At 34.0% G+C, this 22,964-nt stretch overlaps 1 protein-coding gene across 3 annotated transcripts in view; it reads right to left on the reverse strand.

Moving 5' to 3' along the window:
- Positions 1-22,964, reverse strand: part of Taf4b (TATA-box binding protein associated factor 4b) — a 129,063-nt gene that overhangs the window by 13,997 nt on the left and 92,102 nt on the right. For all 3 annotated transcript variants that reach the window (XM_076836938.2, XM_076836936.2, XM_076836937.2), the window contains one exon: positions 18,816-18,920. In XM_076836938.2, coding sequence (XP_076693053.2) covers positions 18,816-18,920 — 105 coding nt within the window. The remainder of the gene's footprint in view (positions 1-18,815; positions 18,921-22,964) is intronic.

A 22,964-nucleotide genomic window follows, 5' to 3' on the forward strand; every position in this document is an offset into this window, starting at 1 on the left:
CACCTGTGTAACATTTTGTTGAAATACAGAATTAAAAACTAGTGACTTAATGGGTTAAATGAAGTTAGCAGAATGGAGGATACAAGATCTATACAAAATTCAACTACTTTGATATACTAGCAACAAACAACTGGCAATGATAATTTTTTAAAGAATACTATGTCATCCCCACCTTACCAGACACAAAAATTATATCATGATAGATCAAGGATCTAAAATGAAAAAAAAAAACTATATAAAACCTTTAGGGAAAAACATGGGATATAAAATTATTTTTTAAGGACACAAAAAGCAATAATCATAAAAAATTTAAATTATATATTATCTAAATTAAAACCTTTGCTCTTCCAAAAACACTAAACAAACAAAAATACTGCTAACAGGAGTGTGAAATAGTACAAACAGCTGGAAAACAATTTAGAGTCCTTTGTAAAGTTAAACATACACCTGTCTTATGATCCAATGGTTGGGGATGGTGAAAGGCATGATGGAACTTTCTGGGGGTCATAAAAATGAAGTAATAGGGGTAGAAATATATCTTGATTTGGAATAGTAGTTATGATTAAAACCAGCAAATTTTATTGTATACAAGTTGCATCTCAATCTAAAAAAACAACTGCAAATTTCATTTAAATTTTTAAATTAAATTTAAAATTGAGATTTTAAAGTCATCCCTTCCTCAAGATATCCACCAACTGGAAGGACAACCTACTCTTCTCTGTGTTTTGGTGTACTATGGTATAAAAGTTTGAGAAATCTGTGATGTTAGAATTCTATATCCACAAATACACACAAAAGCTTACTCCAATATCTATGTGGAAAGTTGTTTATGAATAGTTTCCTAGAAAATATTATAAGATTCTAGAATATAGTTAATGAAATATTTTAAGTATTATTGAAATGCACAAGAAATTTAGTTATCAGCGTATCTCAGTGGTGGTGTTATTACAATTCTGGGTAGACTTAACTGGGTGAATCTGCCCTTCTCTCACTGCACAATGTCAGTCCCCCGCCCCCCCAAAAGAAGTCTGGTATTATTGGCCCCCAGCCACCAAGTGTTAGTAGCACACAATTTACCCCATCCCCTGCTGAATCACTGTGTCAAAACAATATTCTACACACTTCTAAACAGCCCACAGGAGTAGGAACTGCCCCCAGTTGAGAATAGTCTATAAGCTAATGACCAAATGCATATGTAAGCAGTATAAAAAAATCACTCAATTAATAGACTTAATCTACCTTATCATTCTATTTCCAAAACAGATTTAATCAACACTACTCACTTGATCTCCACGGGGAAAAACATATGTTTTATTTGCTATATAAGACTGTCTTGATCAGATGAATAACAACTGATTTTGTTGAAATCTCTAATTAGGGAAACCAAACATAACCACTGAAAGCACATTAGAAATCAAATTACTGAGTAGAATAAAAGGTCCAGAAGATAACCTGTCATGGACAGATCCATTTATGTGTAATCATGGGCTTAAAAACACATGAACACACTTTATTCCTATGGTGTCCTTTGTGGCAAAGTATTAGGGAACAACTGAAACTTCCTTGAATTTCAGTTCTAAATCAAGCAGACATAATCTTCTTCATGGTTTGAATATTCAAACTTTCTTTCATGTTAATTAAAATACAAAATAACCATTTATGGGCTTGTTAGAAGGTTTGTGACAAGGTTTGCTAGGCTACTAGCACTTTCCTCATATATGCAGAGTTATGAAGGGGCATTGGTTTCTCAGATATGACAACTAAAGCCAGGTACAGTGGAGTATACCTGTAATCCCAGCAGCTTGGGAGGCTGAGACAGGAGGATTTCGAGATCAAAGTCAGCCTCAGCAACTTAGCAAGGCCTTGTATCTAAATATTTTTTTAATTACAGATGGACATAATACCTTTATTTATTTATTTATCTTTATATGGTGCTGAAGATCGAACCCAGTGCCTCACCCATGCTAGGCAAGTGCTCTACCACTGAGCCATAACCCCAGATCTTAAATGTTTTTAAAAGGGCTGGGGTTGTGGCTCAGAGGTAGATTACTTACCTAGCATGTGTGATGCACTGGGTTCAATTCTCAGCACCACATATAAATAAATAAAGGTCCACTGACAACTAAAAAAAAAATTTTTTTTTTAAAAAGTTGTGGGGATGTGGCTCGTGGTTAAGTGACTCTGGGATCAATACCCAGCACTACCAGGCACCGCCCCCCCCCGCCCCGCCACACACACACAAAAGAAAAAGATTGGACTTTATTTCTACAGAGATGTTCAAATAGCCAATAAGCATATGAAAAGATGTTTCATATCATTAGTCATTGGGAAAATGTAAAACAAAACCACAATGAAATACACTTCATATATACTAGGATGGCCATAATTTTAAAAAGACAATAAAAAGTACTGACAAGAAGAAACTGGACTCCTTTAGCTTTGTGGGTAACAAAGTAAAATGGTGCAACTACTACGAAAAGCAGTTTGGCAGTTCTTCAAATATCGAACATGAAATTACCATAGTCTCTGAAATTCCATTCTTAACAATGCAACCAAGAGAAATGAAAACATATATACACAAAATTTTCATATAAATGTTTATAGTAATATTTCATAATAGTAAAAAATTATAAATAATCAAATTTTCATCAATTGGATGAATAAATAATATTATGCACATTATTGCTAAACCATTATTCAATCCAAACCAGTACTGAAACATGCTACAGCATGAATGAATCATGAAAACATGAAGAGAAAGAAGTCAACACAAAAGACTACATATTATATGAATCCCACTTGAATTACATAAATATATATTCTGAATAGACAAATCCTTAGAATCTCAAATAGATGAGTGGTTGTGAGGGGCTGAGGGAAGTGACAAAAATGGCTAAAGAAATTTCTTTTTAGGGTGATGAAAATGTTCTGGGATTAGATAATCTTGATGACTGAATAGTATTGTCAATATATTTAAAAATACTGAATCTTGCACTTTAAAGGGTGAATTTATTGTGTGTGAACTGTATCACAACAAAAACCTCAAAACACTAAAAATTGACACAAACTGATGAGTCAAAACAAAAGACCAAATTCAAATAAACTCTTCAAAATTAAATTATGTTTACTCTTCCATTCAATAGTTTATGGAATTCTTGGGGAAAATATATAAATAGGAATTCCAATGCCATTAGAAGGTACCATTGCAAATACACCTAAAACAGATTCATTGTTTTTCCAGGAAACCTGGGCTTTTACTGGTAAGATTAAGTGAAGATCTGAATGTCCAATTTGGATAAATTGCACAGAGAAATTAACCATCATTTAAACTAAGGAAAGGTAGGCTTAGTTATGGACTAACAACCTAACAAATGTTGTTCATTAGCACTCATCCATCATTTTAGAAAGCCCTCTAAATCCTGACTGATACTTATCACAGGTAATACCATATAACATGCAATGCAAGCTCTTCATAATCACTAAAGTGTGAACCAAAAGCTGCATAAGAGAATGAAACAAACATTACTGGTGCAGCATTAGGGAATACTTGCAAGAATGTAACTGGCTATGTTAGAATAGTATAATTGAACCAGGGAAGAATTTGTATACATTATGGGAAAAGCATGCATATACATAGGGTTTCAAGAAATGCTTCTGGAATCCATAAAACTCATTAGAACCATCTTAAAGCATGACAAGTTGTAAAAATTAAACTTTCTTAGCATAAGTTCATCATTAAGCAAATTATAAATGCTTTGAAGAAAAAAATCATACAAGGCCTGAAATATTACATATAAATCATCATTAAAATATAATTTGCCCTGAGAAGAACAGTGACCAAAATACTTAATATAGCAGAGGAGTATAACAATAAAAGTACTTCAGGAAAAAACAGGAATCTTAAAGGTTCACCGATAGCTTTGTAGGAATAACTTGATATTTTATATACATATATCATGCTGATTTCCAGTTCAATGACACATATCTATGGCCAACTGCTAAAAAGATCACTGTGCTATCAAGATTCATTGTCCTTTATCATGGGCTCCAAGTACCCTGTAATCATGCAAAGCAGAAAAGGACACAACAGCATAAATACAGCACCACTGTTATAAAACTACAACTTTTTGGACTAGTAACTTGCACAAAAGTTGAAACCCAGTTCCATTCTTTTTACCATTATAGTACAATTTGGCAAACAAATGAATGAATGAATACAAATGCCATCTCAAAGAGTCTATTATGCTTCCTAAGTAAAGGATGAAAAGGAAATTAATAATTCAAAAGACTGAGATAATAAATGGTGTTAAGGAATAAAAAATCTGATACTGATGAGATGTTAATAACAGATACTTTCATATCACACTGATAGGAAAAAAATAGGTCAATTTGGACAAGCAGCAATTGGCAATAAATATTTTTTTAGAACTTGATAATAAATATCCATTTGGCCCTCCAATTCTATTTCTGAATTTTTTTTAAAAAAAAAAGGATCAAGGATTTAATTGCAAATAGGCTTGTACAGCATTATATTAGAAGCTAAACATGTTCAACAAAAGATGAATAAATTATAACATGCCAAAGAAATGTACAAAATAATGGCATATAAAATATACATTATGGACCAAGGTTGTGGCTCAGTGATAGAGCACTTGCCTAGCATGTGTGAGGAACTGGGTTCGATCCTTAGCACCACATAAAAAATAAGTAAATAAAATAAAGTTATAAAAAAAGAGTAATTGTCTAAAATATGTATACACATTATATCATTACATTAAAAAGATTACCAAAAGTATTATTACAATATGAATTTTGTAAAAATGTGATAGAATGTGGATAACTTTTCTTTTACATTTTCTATAATATGTATTTATTTTGATAAAAACAAACATTTTAGATTTAAAAATTCATATTAACAATGAAGGGACAAACTAAAAGAAATCACCAATCTGAGAAGTTAAAGGTTTAAGTGACACAAAAAGTGACCTGAGAAGAGTTGATAGTGAAGGGTCCACTAGAAATAAAATAGTAAGAGAAGGACAGAATTGACTCCAGACACTGTATGGAAAACAGTGGTCCCAACAGGTATAATTCTATATACTTGAAGATTGTGTTTTCATGAAATGGTAAACAGATGTGATTCTATACACAAAAGTTTATAGAAGATTTCTATATTCAAAGGCCTAAAGTTTCAATTGTTTCAATTAAGAGTACTGTAAATAATATAAAGTATTTCTTTTTATTAAAATTAAATAATTTATCTAAAATTAAAAAAAAAAAAAAAAAGAAAAGAAAACAGTGGCTTTGGAGCTCCTGACTGGGGCCATGGAACATAGCTGGGTTCATGGAAATGGGGACATTCTCCATTTCATTAAAATAAGGTATATGTTTCCTTTGTGATGGCACAGGCCAGATTCGGCAAGTTATCTTTTACCTTGGAAAGAGTATATTATGCTCTGAGTCATTAAACCCCTACAAAGTTCATTCAAGATTCTCAATTTTGGTGGGATTTATTGCTCAACATGCCTGCACCTTACCAAAATGTTTGAAGGAGTTATTACTTCTTACTCACCAGAACAATCAGAATGTATTAATATAATGGACTGATATAATCTGTATCAGGAAGAGGCTGTCCAGAACCTCAGACTATACTATCATATAAGATTTGATGTAACCCTGAGATTTTATGAGGGTAATAAAGGTGCCCTGCTGGCCTCGACAGCTAAAAGCAAACTGATTCTGATGGTGAGGAACTGGGTTTACTAATAGGCACATCAGAAACAACTGTAATAGAAACCACCACCTGATAAGTTTACAATAATCCACTGTCATTCTAAAAGATGCACCTGTGTTCCTCAAAGCCAAATGAGGACACAGTAGAAATCACTACTTTTTCAAATCCTTAGTATTTTGCCAGGCAGATGCAAATTTAGTGGCTTGTACTTTCTCACTTCCATGGGCCAGAGAACCAATGGGAGAACTCAGCTATTGAATACATCTATTTCAATTATGCATTCCAGAAATGTGACAATATCTCTAGTGTTGGTTGAGGGGCCCACTGTGTGACAGACCAGAGTCAAACTCCATTGATACTGATGGAAAACAGTGTTGCTTTAGGTCTTCTAGAATTCATGTAAGAAGTCACTGACTAGAATCCCTTTTAACCTTAAATTTCCCCTTCTCTAATGCACTGTTACCCTGGCAACAGGCTGCATGCAGATCCTTTGAGAAAGGCTTGATTTACAGTATAAATTTTTAGATGTGTGGCAGGGTCTGTGTTCAAGAGGACCAGGTTTTCTCTTAATTCAAAGGTTTTTTAGTATGTGAACTGGCTTATGTTTGGGGACTGATTAAGGGCCTATATATAACTCTATGTACTTGTTTGTGTGATTATTCCAAAATGTTTAAAATTTTAAATTTATTGAAAATTATTTTAAATGTTTTAAATTAAGATAATATCACAAACTGAAAATCAGGAACAAAAAGAATTTTTTTTTCTGACAGATCTAATTCAATACATAGAAAAAAATTTTCTCTTTCCTAGCTTTTGCCAAGCAAACAAGCAAAAAATTATTTTTCCTATTTCCAAGGCACCAAAAAACACTCTGAATGCTTAATGGATCATTTGGGTAGATTCATTTCTCTAATAGAGATTAAGAAACATCAAAAGTTGCTACAATTTCCTTCCTTTTAATATAAAATTGTATATACACCTACTTTTAGGATAAATTTTAAGGATTTCACACTCATGACCCAAGTTTAAAAAATCTGACCATGATTTAGTGAAATCTTATTACTTCATAGTGAAAATATCCAACACTAAAAGGGGCTAGACACAGGAAGAACTGATGTGCTCTCGCCATCTGCTGCAAAAGCTAGTCAAAAAAGCACCCATCCCAAGAGGCTCCAATCAGCTAGAAATTTACACCACAGCCTAATTCCTAGAGGTCTGTAGCTTCTACTGACTTAATCCAAGTCATACTTCTCTTTACCATACCTAGAGTTCTTCTGTTTAGACAAATCCAGGGAAACTTAATAGGCTGTCCATCTATTTCAGACCTAGAATATCATGATCCACTCGTCAATACCAAATATCTGTAACTTAGACTATTCTGATTCCTGAATTGGCTTTACTAACTCTGACAGTAACCAAATCCACCTTATGTTTAGCAATTAAGTTCTGCTATTTGTTTCTGTCACCTGGGATCCCATCATTCACAATAAATTCAGGGAGCCTAGTTTGATGGCAGGAGCTCCCCTTCATTACTGGCTTAAAGCAAATAGCAGAGCTCTTCAAGGTTGCTGAGGTTCCCTTCATGAATATATTTCTCCTAAGTATGATAAAAGAAGTGTCCTCTGGACACACCAGAAGGATATATGTGATGAAGTCTTACATGATAAATTTCCTCTGTCATCTCAATCTCTAAAGCCTTTGGAAACAAATATGCATACTATACAACTCTATTGTCACTTAGTTTTGGCCATCTTTGGGTCTTTCAACCAACCAAAAACAAACAAACACTTATTAAAAGCCTTTCCTAGCCCTCTGACCTAATATCTTCTTTCAGAAATCTTTGTTTGTGAATCCCTATCAATAAAGTCAGCCTGGTACAACTTTATAGCCTTCTACTCTGAATCTATACTCAGGTCCATTCATTCCATCCCCGCCACTTCCCGCTGCCCCAGGATTCAGGCAAAATCATGCAATTTGTGTCATCATGGGTCACACGTAGTACCACATCCTATGGACACTGTAAGATGAGCCTGGTTATAGGTATAGAAGCAATGAGAAGTAGTGAAGGGAGGTTCTGAGGAAGATCAGTAGTCCATTTGCAAGGGAAGCAGTCCACTTACCTTCAGAGACTAACCTCCCTTAGACAGGGCTAGGAGGACTGGCACAGGTGGCAGGACAAAACTGAGGAATTAAGGTACCCACCTTCATAAGAATCTATTCATATTCCAGTTCTCAATTTTGGTTTCCATTTTCCCCCCACAAAATGTTACAATTTTAACACAAAAAAGTCGGACAAGACTAGAAATTCAATTTGTGTTATAATTCAGTTACCTGCAGAAATAGATTTTAGATTTAGTTTCCAGAAATCTCTGCCTTTGGATACAAGAAGTAAAGATTTCTCTTAGGGCAATCACAGAGGCTTTAATTTCCTTCTGTGGATTCTGAGCTCAGAATTTGAAGGCTTTTCTTTGCCTAAGTTCTCCAGTGTTCTGTGAAGAAAAATACCTATCCCACTACTCATGTTTTCACTCAAGTGTTCTGTGTAGTAAATACCTGTTGTCCTAAAAACTGTGCCTTCCAAGGGCACTTGATTTTTAGTGTCTACAATTGGTAATTACTTTTTCACTGAGTGCCATGGACTACCTTGTCACCTCTACCACTAAAAACAGGGTAATTATTATCTTTAGATCTAATTAGAGAAACAATTCTACAAAACCCAGAACTAATTCAGGAAACCATGTTCAAGGTGCTATTTCTCTGTAGCTAATTACAGTACAAATTTCTATATCAGTTAGCATTTGCTCAGAGAATACAATAGATGATATAGAATATGGAGATTTGGCTACCTATAATTGTAAGCCTGGTTAGACAGCTTATGTTCAGCTGTCGACTCTGTATTGGTGCCGGGTTTAGCCCAATGTTTGGAGAAGCCCAGAGAGGAGGAGCTGAAGAGCCCTCTATGTCAATGATGTTTGCAAGGACAGTAACGCCTAGTATCCCCACACCAATCTGCCAAATACAAGACTATGACTGTGGTTTCACTTTTACTTTTTAGAATCAAAACACCTCAAGGCCCATGCTCACCATGAACTATGAAAGAAAAAGGATTCTGGGAAACAGTTCCAGATTAGCTAATCTGACCCAATACAAATTTAGCACACTATCTTTTTTTTTTCTTTCAATATTTACTTGAGGCTGTCATGACTAACTTGCAATTCTTCTAACATCGCTTATTTCTGGCATCATATTTTCCATTTCCAAAGAGTCATTCACTTTCTCTGATTATTTTAAACTAGTCTTCTAATTTTGTACAATGGTTGTGATATATTCCACTTCCTTTCTTTTTTCCTTTTTTTTCCCCCCTTCAAATTCCTTCTGCTTCATACTTTGTTTTTCTTCCATATTCTGCAGAAGAGGCTTTCCTCAACTAACTGGTAATCCTTGCCAGTTTGTTCATATTTAAAAGTAACATAACTATTAAATACTACTGAATACCCTTATTGCTATTCTTTATTCTTGCAAATAAAGATCATTTATGGGGAATTTGGGGAGAAGGAAAGATAAACCCATAATGTACAATTCAACACATTTCATAGAAAGTCACTAAAGATAGCTGACCCCAAAAAGTCAATTTTTAAGTTGAGATTTATATTTAGGTCACTTATGAATAAAGAGGTGGGTATGTTTAATTTAGAATGAACAAAACAGAACACAAAAACTATACTTTAAAATATAAAGAACTGCTTCTTTATCTGAAGTAATAAAATTCTCTAAATTCTACTGAATCTATATGATACTGATAAACAGCATTAGATGACAACAAATTGGTTTAAACCTCTCATAAGTCTGCTATGATAATAGCAAACGCTGAACACTTGTCTGTTATCAGTCCTCACTGACACCACCCCCCCAAACAGTCTGGTAGAAGATGGGGGTAAAGAATGGTTACTACCTGAGCCCCTTAAGGAAATGAAGATAAAATTTGGGGCTTTCAAATCAGTAGCCTTTTAGTTAAATTACTTAGTATCTTTCCAGATGGAAGAATCACCTGGAATGGCAACCAGAAGGAGATACCTTTCTTTGAGAAATAGTTTGTCTCAAACTATATTAATTAAGGCTTTGGTCTTTCTAAAATCATTTCAGACAATATTACAATTATAATCTAACCATACCCTCAAGTGATAAGAAATAGCAAATATGGTCAAGAAAATAATGTCCACTTAATGTCATCCAAATATCCATAAGAATTCAATCTGGTTCTCTGTTTCAAAATATACACATTTCTATTATGGAAATTTTTCTGTAAATGATTTTAGTATTTAAATAAACATTTAAAATCCAGGTATTAAAGGGTATTTCAGAGGTTCCCAACACTTCTGTAAATGTTTCCACATAGAAACAGAACCTCAACTTTGAGGACACTTTGAAATGGTAGAGATGCAATAAATAAAAACTGTAGTGACAAACATTTATAAATGATCATATATGTTGCTAGCAAGGGAATGAAGAAATAGGCACTCAGTGGTAGAAAATGACATGATATTTTTAGATATTGCTATTTTTAGACATGATATTTATATTATGAAAATATTTATTTATTAAATTTTAGGATGTACATATACTTTGACCCAGAATTTCTACTTTTAGAAATCAATCCTACAAAATAAATGAGTTTATTAAGATATAGATGTTCACTGTTTATAATAAATAAGTGAAAATATTCTCAGTGTCTACCAGTCAGTGGATCAATGAATTATGACACAAGAGCAGGTACCTGTATGGGAAAATGTTTTTTATAGTTAATTTATGTGTCAGCTTGACTGAGTTTAGGGGTACCCAGACAACTGGAAGAATATTACTTTGTAATATAAGTGTTTTCAGATGAGCTTAGCATTTGATTAGTAGACTGAATACAAAAGATCCATCCTCACCATTTGGGAGGGCATGATCTAATCCACAAAGGACCCACAGAGCAAAAAGATAGAAGGGCAAATTTGCTGTCTTCTGGAACAAAGACACCCATGCTCCCCTGCCTTTAGACATCAGAGCCCAGGTTCTTACTCCAGAAATTATACCAGTGGTCTATCTCTAGTACTTTCCTTCCTCACTTCTCAATTCTCTTCTGCCTTGAACTGAGAGTTACATCACTGGCTCCCCTGGTTTTCAAAAATCAGGCTAAATTACACCACCAAATTTCCTGTATCTCCAAGTTGCATACAACATATCACAGGAGATTCCAGCCTCCCTAGTTGTGTGAGCTAATTCCCATTTAAAAATTCCCTCTTAGATATCTATATATACCTTGTTGATTCTGTTTCTCTGGAGAGCCCTGCTAATACAAAGTCCAAAATAGATTGCTCTACAAGTTGTAGTACAGCATATTCAATATGATCCCATTATGATCTATAATGGGATCATATTGAATAAGAATACAAACACCAAATTCTGTAGAAGTGTATATGGGTTCCTCTACTTAATAACCATGTAATTTTAGATGGCAACTAATCCTCTCTGTAACTCATGTTTTTCATTTAGAGAAAGCAACAGTATAAGCTTACAGAGAAACTGTGAAGTCTAATGAAAATAATACATTCTAATTGCTTGATGAAGGTAAACTATTAATAGTATGTACTGTTTTTTTTGTTTTTTTGTTTGTTTATTGGTTTTAGAGATTGAATCCAGAGGCACTTAGCACTGAGCTATATCCTCAGTTCTTTTATTTTAAGACAGGGTCTCACCAAGTTGGTTAGGACCTTGCTAATTTGCTAAGGCTAGTCTCAAACTTGCTATCTTCCTGCCCCAGCCTCCTGAGCCACTGGGATTACATGTGCCACCAAGCCCAGCATATATGTATTTTCTGAATTATGCATATGTAATTGAATTATATATTCATTTTTACCAATAAAATGGGCAAGATCACATGGTTTAACCTAATATATACATGGAATCTTTCAAAAAGGATATCCAAGAAACTTAAGAGTTACTTTTCCTATTCTTCTATACCAATTAGACATGTTCAACATCATCATGGTCAAATACCTCCTCTTAAATAAAAAGCTCTATTAAGTAAGCAGTATTACGGCAGACATAAGAGATCTCCCTCTCCGACAAAATCACTATTATTTGTTGACTGAGTGATCTTCTTTCTATAATACTCATTCAGGGAGATTACTCTTCATTTCAAAGAATCTTAAAAGACTTATAAAGAAGGCTAACACCAGAAATAATCTCAGGGATTATATACCAAGATAAATTCATGCTAGTTTAAACACTTTCAGAAAGTTATTCCTGAACTTTGATCTAAGTATTACGTTCCAAGGAGTTCTGTTTTTAGTATTTCTGTATAATTATCCTTTTATAAATTAGGTAGGAATAGAAAAGGCACGAAATAAAAATAAAACAATATTTTCTGAGAGATACAAAGAAATGTGAGGGGCAGTCTATGTTTGAGAGGACTACCACAGGTCATAGTGCTGCATCCGGGGGAAGCTGTATCCCAATAAAGGCTGGAATGGACTCACGGGGAAGCAGTATTGAAGAAAATTACTTTTCCCCATAAATCCCTAATACCATCTTCTCTGAAGAAGACAAAGTAACGGACTTCATCATACCCTGCTTCCTGAATTTCCCTTTGCCTCATATGGACACACACCAACTATCAGAGTTCCAAGTACTCTTGAGTAGAATCCTCTCTGATGCCATCACTGCCTTTTCAGAACACTCCCATCCAGCTTTCTCAGACTTTATTTTTTGTCATGGGCAGGAAGCTGTTAGTGAATGTTTTCTGTGCTTGTTTTAAAAATCAGGGACATCATCAATTGTACTGAACTAGCTGGCTTTCACTTCCCAGAAAGAGTATATCACTGAAACACTGAAACAACTTGGAGGAGAAAGGGAATACTCTGTAAGGTGTATTTTAAGCAAAATATACCAGGTATATCTAATACATATACAAAATTTGATGTATGGTTTCTACTGAATGCTCATGGCTTTCACAGCAATATAAAGTCTAAAAATTGTTAAATCTAACCATTAAGAAGTTGGGTCCCGGGCTGGGGATGTGGCTCAAGCGGTAGCGCGCTCGCCTGGCATGCGTGCGGCCTGGGTTCGATCCTCAGCACCACATACAAACAAAGATGTTGTGTCCGCCAGTAAATAAATATTAAAATTTAAAAAAAAAAGTTGGGTCCCTTCTCTGTACTTTCATAACTCCAAAAATTGATTTTATATATAATCATGTGATTTTTAAAGACATATTGTAAGGTTAAAATGAACCTACTCTTATATTTCAATAAAAAACATTGCTATTAATTTTGGGCCATTAATACATCATAGAACTATTTGAAAGCATTGCTAATGGGGGAAAAGGATAGATTCTTTCTGATTCAAGGATCTCTAACACAGGAAGTAAAGTTTTAAAATTCCAAAGAACCCCAAACACATTATCTGCATATCTACACATAAAACACACAAGCAAATATGATAAATATTAAAGAATTTTCTGTTCTTCTATATCAATAGAGAAAAAAAAAACAGCTTCCTTAATTAAAAAACTAACTTCATCCACTTCAAACCACATCAGTAAATTAAGGATATATCGAACGTATTCCACTGTAGTAAATTTTAAGTCTCTCCCCCAAGCCAGCAGACTTATGGTATAAATTTTTGCTTCAAAATGATAACTGGTACTGACTGCTCTTTGTCAAGACAATCAGAGGAGACAGTATCTGGTGCTTTTCAGCTTTATCAAGACTTCTAAAGATATTAGTATCAACTTTCAAAGGCCAGGTAAATATACATCTTTTACAAATATATTATTTTTAAGGAAAGGGGAAGTTTTACACTTTTGTTTTATTATGACAGAAAAAAAATACTAATTCTTCCAATTTACTATCAACAAAAAACGGTAATTTCTGAATTTTACAGGTACTAAGTTTAACTTTCTGAATTAAAAAAAAAAAGTTATTCTATTCAGTCTTCCAAACTGAAAACTCTCCATTTAACAGAAAAAAAACCTGGATTTGAACAAAGAGACCCATACCCTATTCTGCTTCCTTCTGGGATTATATGCTTTTTCTAAAACGTAAATCAAATAGGCACGATTTCAGGTTCTAATATATAAAGGATGAAGCAAATAACAAAGTCTATTTACAGAATACAGAATATTAAAACTAAAAATTATTTCATGCATCATTTCTATCTTATTTGTGAGAGAATAAAGCAAGTAAATAGACAATCTGACTAATGTAATTCAAGTTATTGGAGGAGCTAACAAATCACCAATGTATTTAAATACTGAATGAACATGCAACAGGGTTCCTGTTTCCCATTAAAAAAGTATGTGTGTGGGGGGGATGCTTGGGTTGTGGCTCAGTAGTAGAGTGCTTGCCTAGCACATGTGAGATACTGGGTTAGATACTCAGCACCATATAAAAATAAATAAAGATATTGTATAGCCACCTATAACTAAAAAATAAATATTAAAGAAAGACTTATGGTTAAAATACCATGAATAAAAATCAACAAAATAAAAGTAGTCTTCAGCTAATTTTCAGATAAGAATTATACCAAAATGTCACCACTTGATTGAAGAAATAGTTCAGTTCAGAATAGCATTAACCAAATGTCTGACAGCTACCTAAGCTTAAATTCAAGGCAACACAATGGGAGTCAGGCAGTTCAATATATTTATATCCAAATTACAAAACATCTGTTTTGAAAGAAAAAAAATTTATTTTTACATCTTAATACTAAGAGGTAAGTCACATAAATTGACTTTAACACTGCTTTGAACACAAATGGCACATTTGCTTCTTGTAATACTCCTAGGGACTCAAATATACAATGGATAAAAAACACTTAAAAATCTGACTTATAAATTGGAAAACATTTAATATCTCTAAATTTGTGACAAACTCAAACAAGACTAAAATGAATGGAGAAATTAATGATTAACATTTTAAATTCATGAATAATTAGGGCTGAAATAATGGTGTTATAAGTATGATGATAAATATTAAAAATTATTAAGCACTTATCTGAGGCCAGAAACAAATTAAGTACTTCAAATAAACAAATCCTTAAAGCATTGTAAGGCAGGTAATTATACCCATCTAACAGAGCAGGCTAATTGAGGACTGGGGTTTAAAGAATTTGTCCAAAATTACAAAGTCTAACAGAGTCAACCATGAAACGCAGATGTGTCTAAATCCAATGTATATGTATAACCCCATGTGCCATGATGATTTCCTGCATGTGAGCATTTAAAATAATTTGTTATATAATGCTACTAGAATAGAAAAGTAGGAAAGGAACTTAGACATCTTTATAACTCGTTCTCAAATGAGTTATAATATTATAAATAATAACTACGTGGATGAAAAAATTATTAAGTATTCTTCTTATAAAAGAAAAAGTATGCTTAACAAGGCCTATTTATAATATCCTTAATGATGATGAAACAGCATACCCCAATTTTAATAAGATATTTACACACATTGATATATATAAGTGAACCAAAAAAAATGGGGCAGTGGGTTATCCTACAATACAAAAGTAGAAATGAAAATTTCTCTACTGGACTAGTTGTATTAGGATTCTCTAAAGGAACAGAATCAACAGAAAAGCAGACCAGAAGCTGGACAGTCTACAATGGCCACCTGCAGGCTGGAGAATTGGAAGAACCAGCAGCTACACAATCAAAGAGGCTAAAGCCCCAGAACAAGAGGGATCAAGGGTGTTTACCCTAGTTTGAGACCTAAGCCTTCTGGACAATCACTGTTCAGAGTCTGCCTTGGAAGAGTAAAGAAGCGAGAATCCGATGATCACAGCAGCACTCAAGAAGCCATTCAAGAAGAATGGAGCTTGCACCCGCTGCTGCTGCTGCTGCTGCTGCTGCTGCTGCTGCTGCTACTGCTTTGGTCTTCCAACTTTTATTCCATCCAAGACATCAACCTACTGGTTGGTGCTGCTCACGCTTAGGGAGGGTCTCCATTTCAGTTAATATCTCACATGCCAATCATTCCTAGACACACCCTGACTGATACAAAAATCCTCCTAATCCTGGGTATCTCTTAATCCAATCATGTTGACAATTCAAATTGACCATTACACTAGTTTTGCCACATGGGACTTTGAGAACATTATGGTAAGTCAAATAAGCCAATAGCAAAGGACGAATGTTGTACGATTCCACTCCTATGAGTTATCCAAGTAGTCAAATTCATAGAAGTAAATGTTGACTGGGGGTGACCAGAGAGTTAGGGAAGGGAGAAATGAGGAATTGTATAATGGGTATAGAATTTTAGTTTTATAAGATGAAAAAGTTAGATCTTTTCAACAATGTAAATATGCTTAATACAACATAACTATACACTTAAAAATGGCTTAAGTCAGAAAAAAAAAAGAAAAAGGCTTTAGTATAAATATGTAAACAGCTATAGATGTACAGAGGCTAGGGATATAAGCTCAGTAATAGAGCTCTTTTTTTTTTTTTTTTTTAAGAGAGAGTGAGAGATTGGGAGAGAGAGAATTTTTTAATATTTATTTTTTAGTATTTGGCAGACACAACATCTTTGTCTGTATGTGGTGCTGAGGATCGAACCCGGGCCACACGCATGCCAGGCGAGCGCGCTACCGCTTGAGCCACATCCCGAGCCCCAGTAATAGAGCTCTTGGAATAGCATGTGAGGCCCTGGGTTTGATCCCCAGTGTGTTTACACGTACGTACGTGTGTATATACACCCCTATCCACCAGGAGAACAGTCCTTCCACACTGTGCAATATAGTAACTACCAGCCATATATGACTATTAAAATAATGCTAATTTTGAAAAAATTAAAAAATCATTTACTCAGTCATACTAGCCTCATTTTAAGAGCTCAACAGTCATATGTGGCATTATCAACATAACCATAGAAAATTCTATTAGATAGGATTGGTTCAGTGCACAGAAATGACTCAAATACATATGAAAATTTGCATTTGATACAAAACTATGTGCAATAAAGGTGGCATTTCAAATCAGTAGGGAAAGAATTATTAAGTAAATAGTGTTGGAACAATTTATTAGCCAGAGGAGAATAGGGGAGGGTGGAAGAAATAAAGCTCAATCTATATTTGAACTGCATAAACCAAAGATTTACACCTAACAAAATAAAATGATTAAAGTACTAGTTACGAATGGACTTTCTAAATAGAAAACAATCCTAAGACAGAATGAAAGAAAAATTAAAAATTAAAAAAAAATTAAAATTTTAGATGAATAAAGGTAAAAACTTTTAGGTGAATAAAGCCCATACAAACTGAAAAGAAAATGAGAGGGAATGTTTATAACTTTTTTTAATCAATTAAAACACAAAATTCATGTCAGTACACACATGAAAAATTACTCAATTTACTCATCACTTAAACACTATTACAAATTGCATTTTCAATCATGAGATGGCAAACATAGTCTCCAGTATTAATGGAAATATACAAGATAGGCACTAATGGATATTAAAAACCGATAAATGTTAGAGGAAATTTTAAGAGTTATCAAAAATCAAAAGTAATAAATAATAGTTGTGAATAAATGAATGTAGGCTTGACTTTCAAGTAGTTTGAGAGGTGAAAAACTTACCTAGTGCAGGTATAAATGAAACAAGGTCAGGCCTAAATCAATAATTGATAGAGCAGGGTGGTGGGTATATGGAGGCTCATTATCCCCCTTCCCCAATACTGGGGGGATTGCATTCAGGGGCTCACACATGATAAGAAGTGCTCTACCACTGAGTTATATCCTCAGACTGTCTATGTTTGCATACATTTGAGTTTTTCCATAAAGGTTTTCCTAATATGCATATTCTTCAATCCAGGGGTTCAATTTCTAGATTTTCATCTCTAGCTGCACTGTTCCAGCACACTACAGTGTAAGTATAAGGGTGTTCTTTGAGGCAATAAAAGTAAGAATCTAATGTTTGTTGAAGAATTGATTGGAAAAAAAAACCATGGTTTATCTAAATACAGTAATGTCATATACCTTTAAAGAATAGAAAAACAAATTATATGAAGCAGATTATGGGAAGAGGAATATATCAAGGGCAGAACAATAGGTATATTTGATCTTTAAGTAAAAAAATCAAACAAATAACTTTGTGAATACACCTTGATATATGTCCACATTCATAAAATATTTCTGAAGAGATATGAAAAAACATAACAGTAGTTACATCTGATTGGGTAGGGGCTAAGGAACATATCACATTAGAAATAAAAAATAATTAGAATTATTTAATCTTTCTTCTATTAAGGTGATCGGCATTTGCTTAGGAACTGTCAATATTCAGGGTCAAGGCTGGTAGGAAGCTGCTTCAAAGTACATTTAAATTCTATGGGCAGAACAGATGAGTTGTCACTCTTTTATTGCTGACCCCATTCCAGTGCTCTTATGGGACCTTTATCTCAGTCAGCTCTGATAATTCAACTCAAAGACTAATATTTCAAATAATTTCTCTGAAGATATAAATAAGATCCTTCCTTAGTATTAATCAAACAATTAACAATATTTATTGAGCATATAGATGTGGTCAGTTCTACAGGGAACATAAGCCCATAGGATAATAATCCTTGCTCAAGAAGTTTATAATCTAAGATAAGAAAACATATTCTTTCAAGAAATAATAAGACAACAATTAAGCCATGCAAACACATTCAGTGTTCATAAAAGGAGAAGTTGGTGTAAAAATGAATAATCAGGGTTCAGGGAAGAAATAAGATAGTAGATTCAATCTTAACAGATGAGCTAGATTTAGATAAACAGAGGGGAAAAGATTATATAAAACCTCTAGAAAGAATACACAGAAACAAAAAGTTGAAATAGACTCAGTACAATTGGAGATGGGGGGAAAGGAAGAAGTTTGAGTAAGTAAAAGTAGGAATAAATTTTCAAAGGGACATACATCTTAAAAACCTGGAAAAATTTGTCTCAGAGTTTGGCAGCAACAACATGCAGAGCAGGGCAAACTATTTCCATCTCTTTGCTTCTTTTTAGCATGCTTGCTTGATATGAAAAATAAAATAATGGGTGCTATGTCAGTACCTCACTTCCAGATTCGAGTGGTCTCTTCTTCCTTGGTCCAATAGCTGCAAGAGCTGTGAGATTAGCATCTCTGTGCTGTATCTGGGCGAGTTCCAATTGCTGTAACTAGGAGATGAAAAAAAAAAAAAAAAAAAAAACAGCCATGTTTATATACACTCATGCTCAGAGGAAAAAAAGAAACTGATCACTAAGCCTATTTCTGTATACTTCCCCAAATAAAGTTATAGTATAAAATAAATATTAGATTCCCTTATACCCAAGGGCAAGTTTTCTGACTCCTTGCTTCCAGAAACAAGAACTTTAGTCCTTAGTTTTTATCCAGAAGAGGCAAAAAACTTAGGTAAAGGGAGTACAGGACACAAGAAAAGAAAGGCATCTAAACCACAATTTCTCCCTGGTTTAAGCACAATTATGAAATGTCTGAAGAATATGATGAACATCAATTTGGAGAAAGACTGGCCCACTAAAGTCAACCTTTCAGATTTTTTTAAAAACACCACTTCAACATATGAAAATTAAATATATATGTCATCCTTTGTTTACGAATGGAGACAGTAAGATTCTATGACAACTTCTCAAAAGTCACACAAGTAATAACAGAAAAAAACAGCACTTGAAGCCAAGCGTTAATTACAAACATTTTTAATACATCATGCTGCCTCCTTTGCAAATAAAAATCATGGATTTTACGCTATATTTATCTTCACAGGAAAAAAAAGTGAAGTGATTTTTTTTTATATAGCTTTCATCACACTAATCCAGAATGCCCGAATCTACAAGGTATAATTTCTGAGTATGTGCATGAAAGATGTCCTATGAAAGGCAGAAACGGCATCATTTTGTCAAGGCAGCTAAGTGTCATTTAGGTATCTTTTGAAAAAATAAGGTGTGAAAGTAAAAGCAAAATACTTCTAAATTTGTCTCTTTTAAGTTTTTCCAAAAGAGGAACAATATTCAATTCCCATCAAAACCTTACTACTGGAGAGGACAAAGAGGCAAGAAGATGAGGCTAGCTGAAAGTCACTTATTCTAACAGGATCAAGACAGTCAAATGAAGGTAACCTATGGAGAAACACTGGCAATATTCTTCAAAAGAGCATTAACCAAATTTTAAATACTTTTTAAAAAATTTTTTATTTTTTTAAGAACAGGATGGTGCATGCCTGCAATCCTGATGACTCTGGAGGCTGAGGGAGGAGGACAGCCTGGGCAACTCAGTGAGATCCTGTCTTAAAATAAAACAGGTTGGTGCTCAAGTAGAACACTACTGGATTTAAGCCCCAGTACTCAAAACAAATAAATGAATGAATAAAAGCAGTATAAAAATAGGAAATAGTCTGTGTAGTTTTATCCTTGGAACTGATATTTATGTTATTTATGTTACTGCATAAATACATCTCACTTTAAGATAACTTCGGATTATCTGAATATTAAAAAAACAATGAGTAATCCAATAGTAACTGAATCGTTAATAAAGTAGAAAACAGATGGTATGGTCTGAATGCCTGTGTCTCAATGTTGAATCCGAACCCCCAAGGTGACAGTATTAGGAAGCAGGGCCTTTGGGAGGTGACTGGTTCCAGTGGATGGAGCATTCACAAATGGGATCAGTGTCCTGATGAAAGAGCCAGAAGAGAGACTCCCTGCTCTTGCCGCCATGTGAGAACCCAGTGAGAACAAGGCATATATGAGGAATGGGTCTCATCAGACTTCAAATCAAATGGCATCTTGATCTTGGACTTCCCCGCTTCCAGAACTTGAGAAATAAAATCCTATTAGTTATAAGCTACCCAGTCTAAGGCATTTTGTTATAGTAACGAGAATGTATTTAAACAACTAACCAAAGAAAGTAAAGTAAGAGCCAGGCATGGTGGCACATGCCTATAATCCCAGCGGCTTGGGAGGCTGAGACAGGAGGATAACAGGTTCAAAGCCAGCCTGAGCAATTTAGTGAGGCTATAAGTAACCCAGTGAGACTCCGTCTCAAAATAAAAAATATAAGCGGCTGGGGATGTAGCTCAGTGATTAAGCACCCCTGGGTTCAAAAGAAAGAAAGGAAGGAAGTGAACTAAGAATCATTTTCCATTTGCTCCACAAAATGTAGGACAGAATCCCTTTTAATCTGTGAGTTTTATTTAAAATAATTAGAAAAGTGTTTTCAGAAGTTGTAAAATATTTTGTTGCTGCTAGTCTTTTTAATAAAAAATAGTTTAGTTTGATGCTGCCACAATCCAGAACTTCTAGGTGACAAAAAAAGAAAAAAAAATTAAGTTAATCTACCCTACAGCACAAATCAAATTATATTTTAAAATTCTTCCCTGTAGAGAAAAAGAATCTGCAAGGTAGTCATACCAAGTAAAATGTTTTTAAATTGACCCCAGTCTTCAAATTCCCCAATCTATGTAGCAAATAATTTTCTCTACTCTACAAATGATTACTTTGGTTTTCTTAAGTTTTACATACAATGTTATAGAAAAATTTGCCAACATACAGAAAATTGGAAACTGATCATAGTTCTGGTTGGCCCTGTACTTGTAACAAACTCTCTACAATATTATCTTAGCCAGCACAAAAAAGAGAAACCAGACATTCAAAACTAGAATAAGAGGAAGTTCTAGGCAATACTGCAGATTTGGCAAAACTGGTTGAAGATGACAACAACTGAGTTGAGTTTAGTAGAAACAGACACAGATTTAGAGGCTCATCCATGGACACAAAATTGCTGCATGACTAACTGCAGAAAACTCCCAAGTTATATATGAAAAACAAAACCAAAATCCTTCTAGTACTAATAGATAAGGTTAGCAAAACTACAAGATGTAAAGTCAAAACACATAAGAGACACACTGTGTTAATGGATCACAAGACTCAACATTATAAAGATTTTGGTTCTCTCCAAATTGACCTACACATTTAACACAATTCCAATAAAATTTCGTATTGCAGCTATGGTAAGTTGGTTCTAAATTTTATATGGGGGCTAGACATAGCTCAGTAATAGGCCACTTGCCTGGCCTGCATGAGGCCCTGGATTTAATTCCCAGCACAACAAAATAAACAGCTGCTAACAAAGTTAGTTTATATGAAAAGACAAATAAATTAGAATGGTTTAATCTTGATAAAAAAGAACAAAATTGAAAGAATTATACTATGTGATTTTAAGACTTACTATAAGACTATAATAATAAAAATAATGTGATACTGGCAAAGAAATAGATTAATGGAACAGAACAGAAAGAAGATCTGTATAAATACAGCCAACTGGATTTGATCAGGCTGGAAAACAATTCATTTGGGAAATATCAAAGATTCTCTTCTTGATCAAATTCTACCCATGTTCCTCTGAATCCATTTCTCAATTAAGGGATGAGGGAAGAACAGAATTTCAGTGGAGTAGACAAAGGAGAATGAAGGAAAGGGAGGGGAAATGGGAATAGGAAAGATAGTAAAATGAACTGGAAATAACTTTCCTATGTTCATATATGAATATACCACCAGTGAAACTCCATATCATGTACAACCACAAGAATGGAATCCTAATTAGAATCAGTTATACTTTATGTATATATGTCAAAATACACTCTACTATCATGGAATTCTAAAAATAATAATAATAATAATAAAAAAGATACAAGTAAATGGTAAGACAAAAATAAATAAAATGCCCAGTAACTTCTATACCAACCAATGGAGGCTGGTTCCATTCAACTGAACCACTTTGCCTGTTGCAATAGCATATTATCAATAAAACCTATCCTTACCACTTTAGTGTCCAGCAGTCTTTTCAACAAATGTACGGGCAACTAGACACCTATGCACACACACATATACACAAATTAATCTGGACCTAAACCTCAGACCTTTTATAAAAATTAACTCAAAATGGAAAACCACAAACATCTAGGAAAAAAAACATAAGAGAAAATCTTCATAGCTTGGAGTCTAGTAAAGAGTTATTAGACATAATACCCAAAGTACCTCCATAAAAGAAAAAAGTGACAAACTGGTCTTTGGCAAAATGAAAACATTTTGATCGGTGGAAGATACATTTAAGAAAATTAAAAGACCAGCTATTTTACTTCTCTGTCTTGGTCTAATTAGCCTTTATTTGTCTTTCTTGCCTTATTGTCCTGCAAGGACTTATTAGTA

Source organism: Callospermophilus lateralis, chromosome 17, assembly GCF_048772815.1.
Source record: "Callospermophilus lateralis isolate mCalLat2 chromosome 17, mCalLat2.hap1, whole genome shotgun sequence".
Classification (NCBI taxonomy): Eukaryota; Metazoa; Chordata; class Mammalia; order Rodentia; family Sciuridae; genus Callospermophilus; species Callospermophilus lateralis.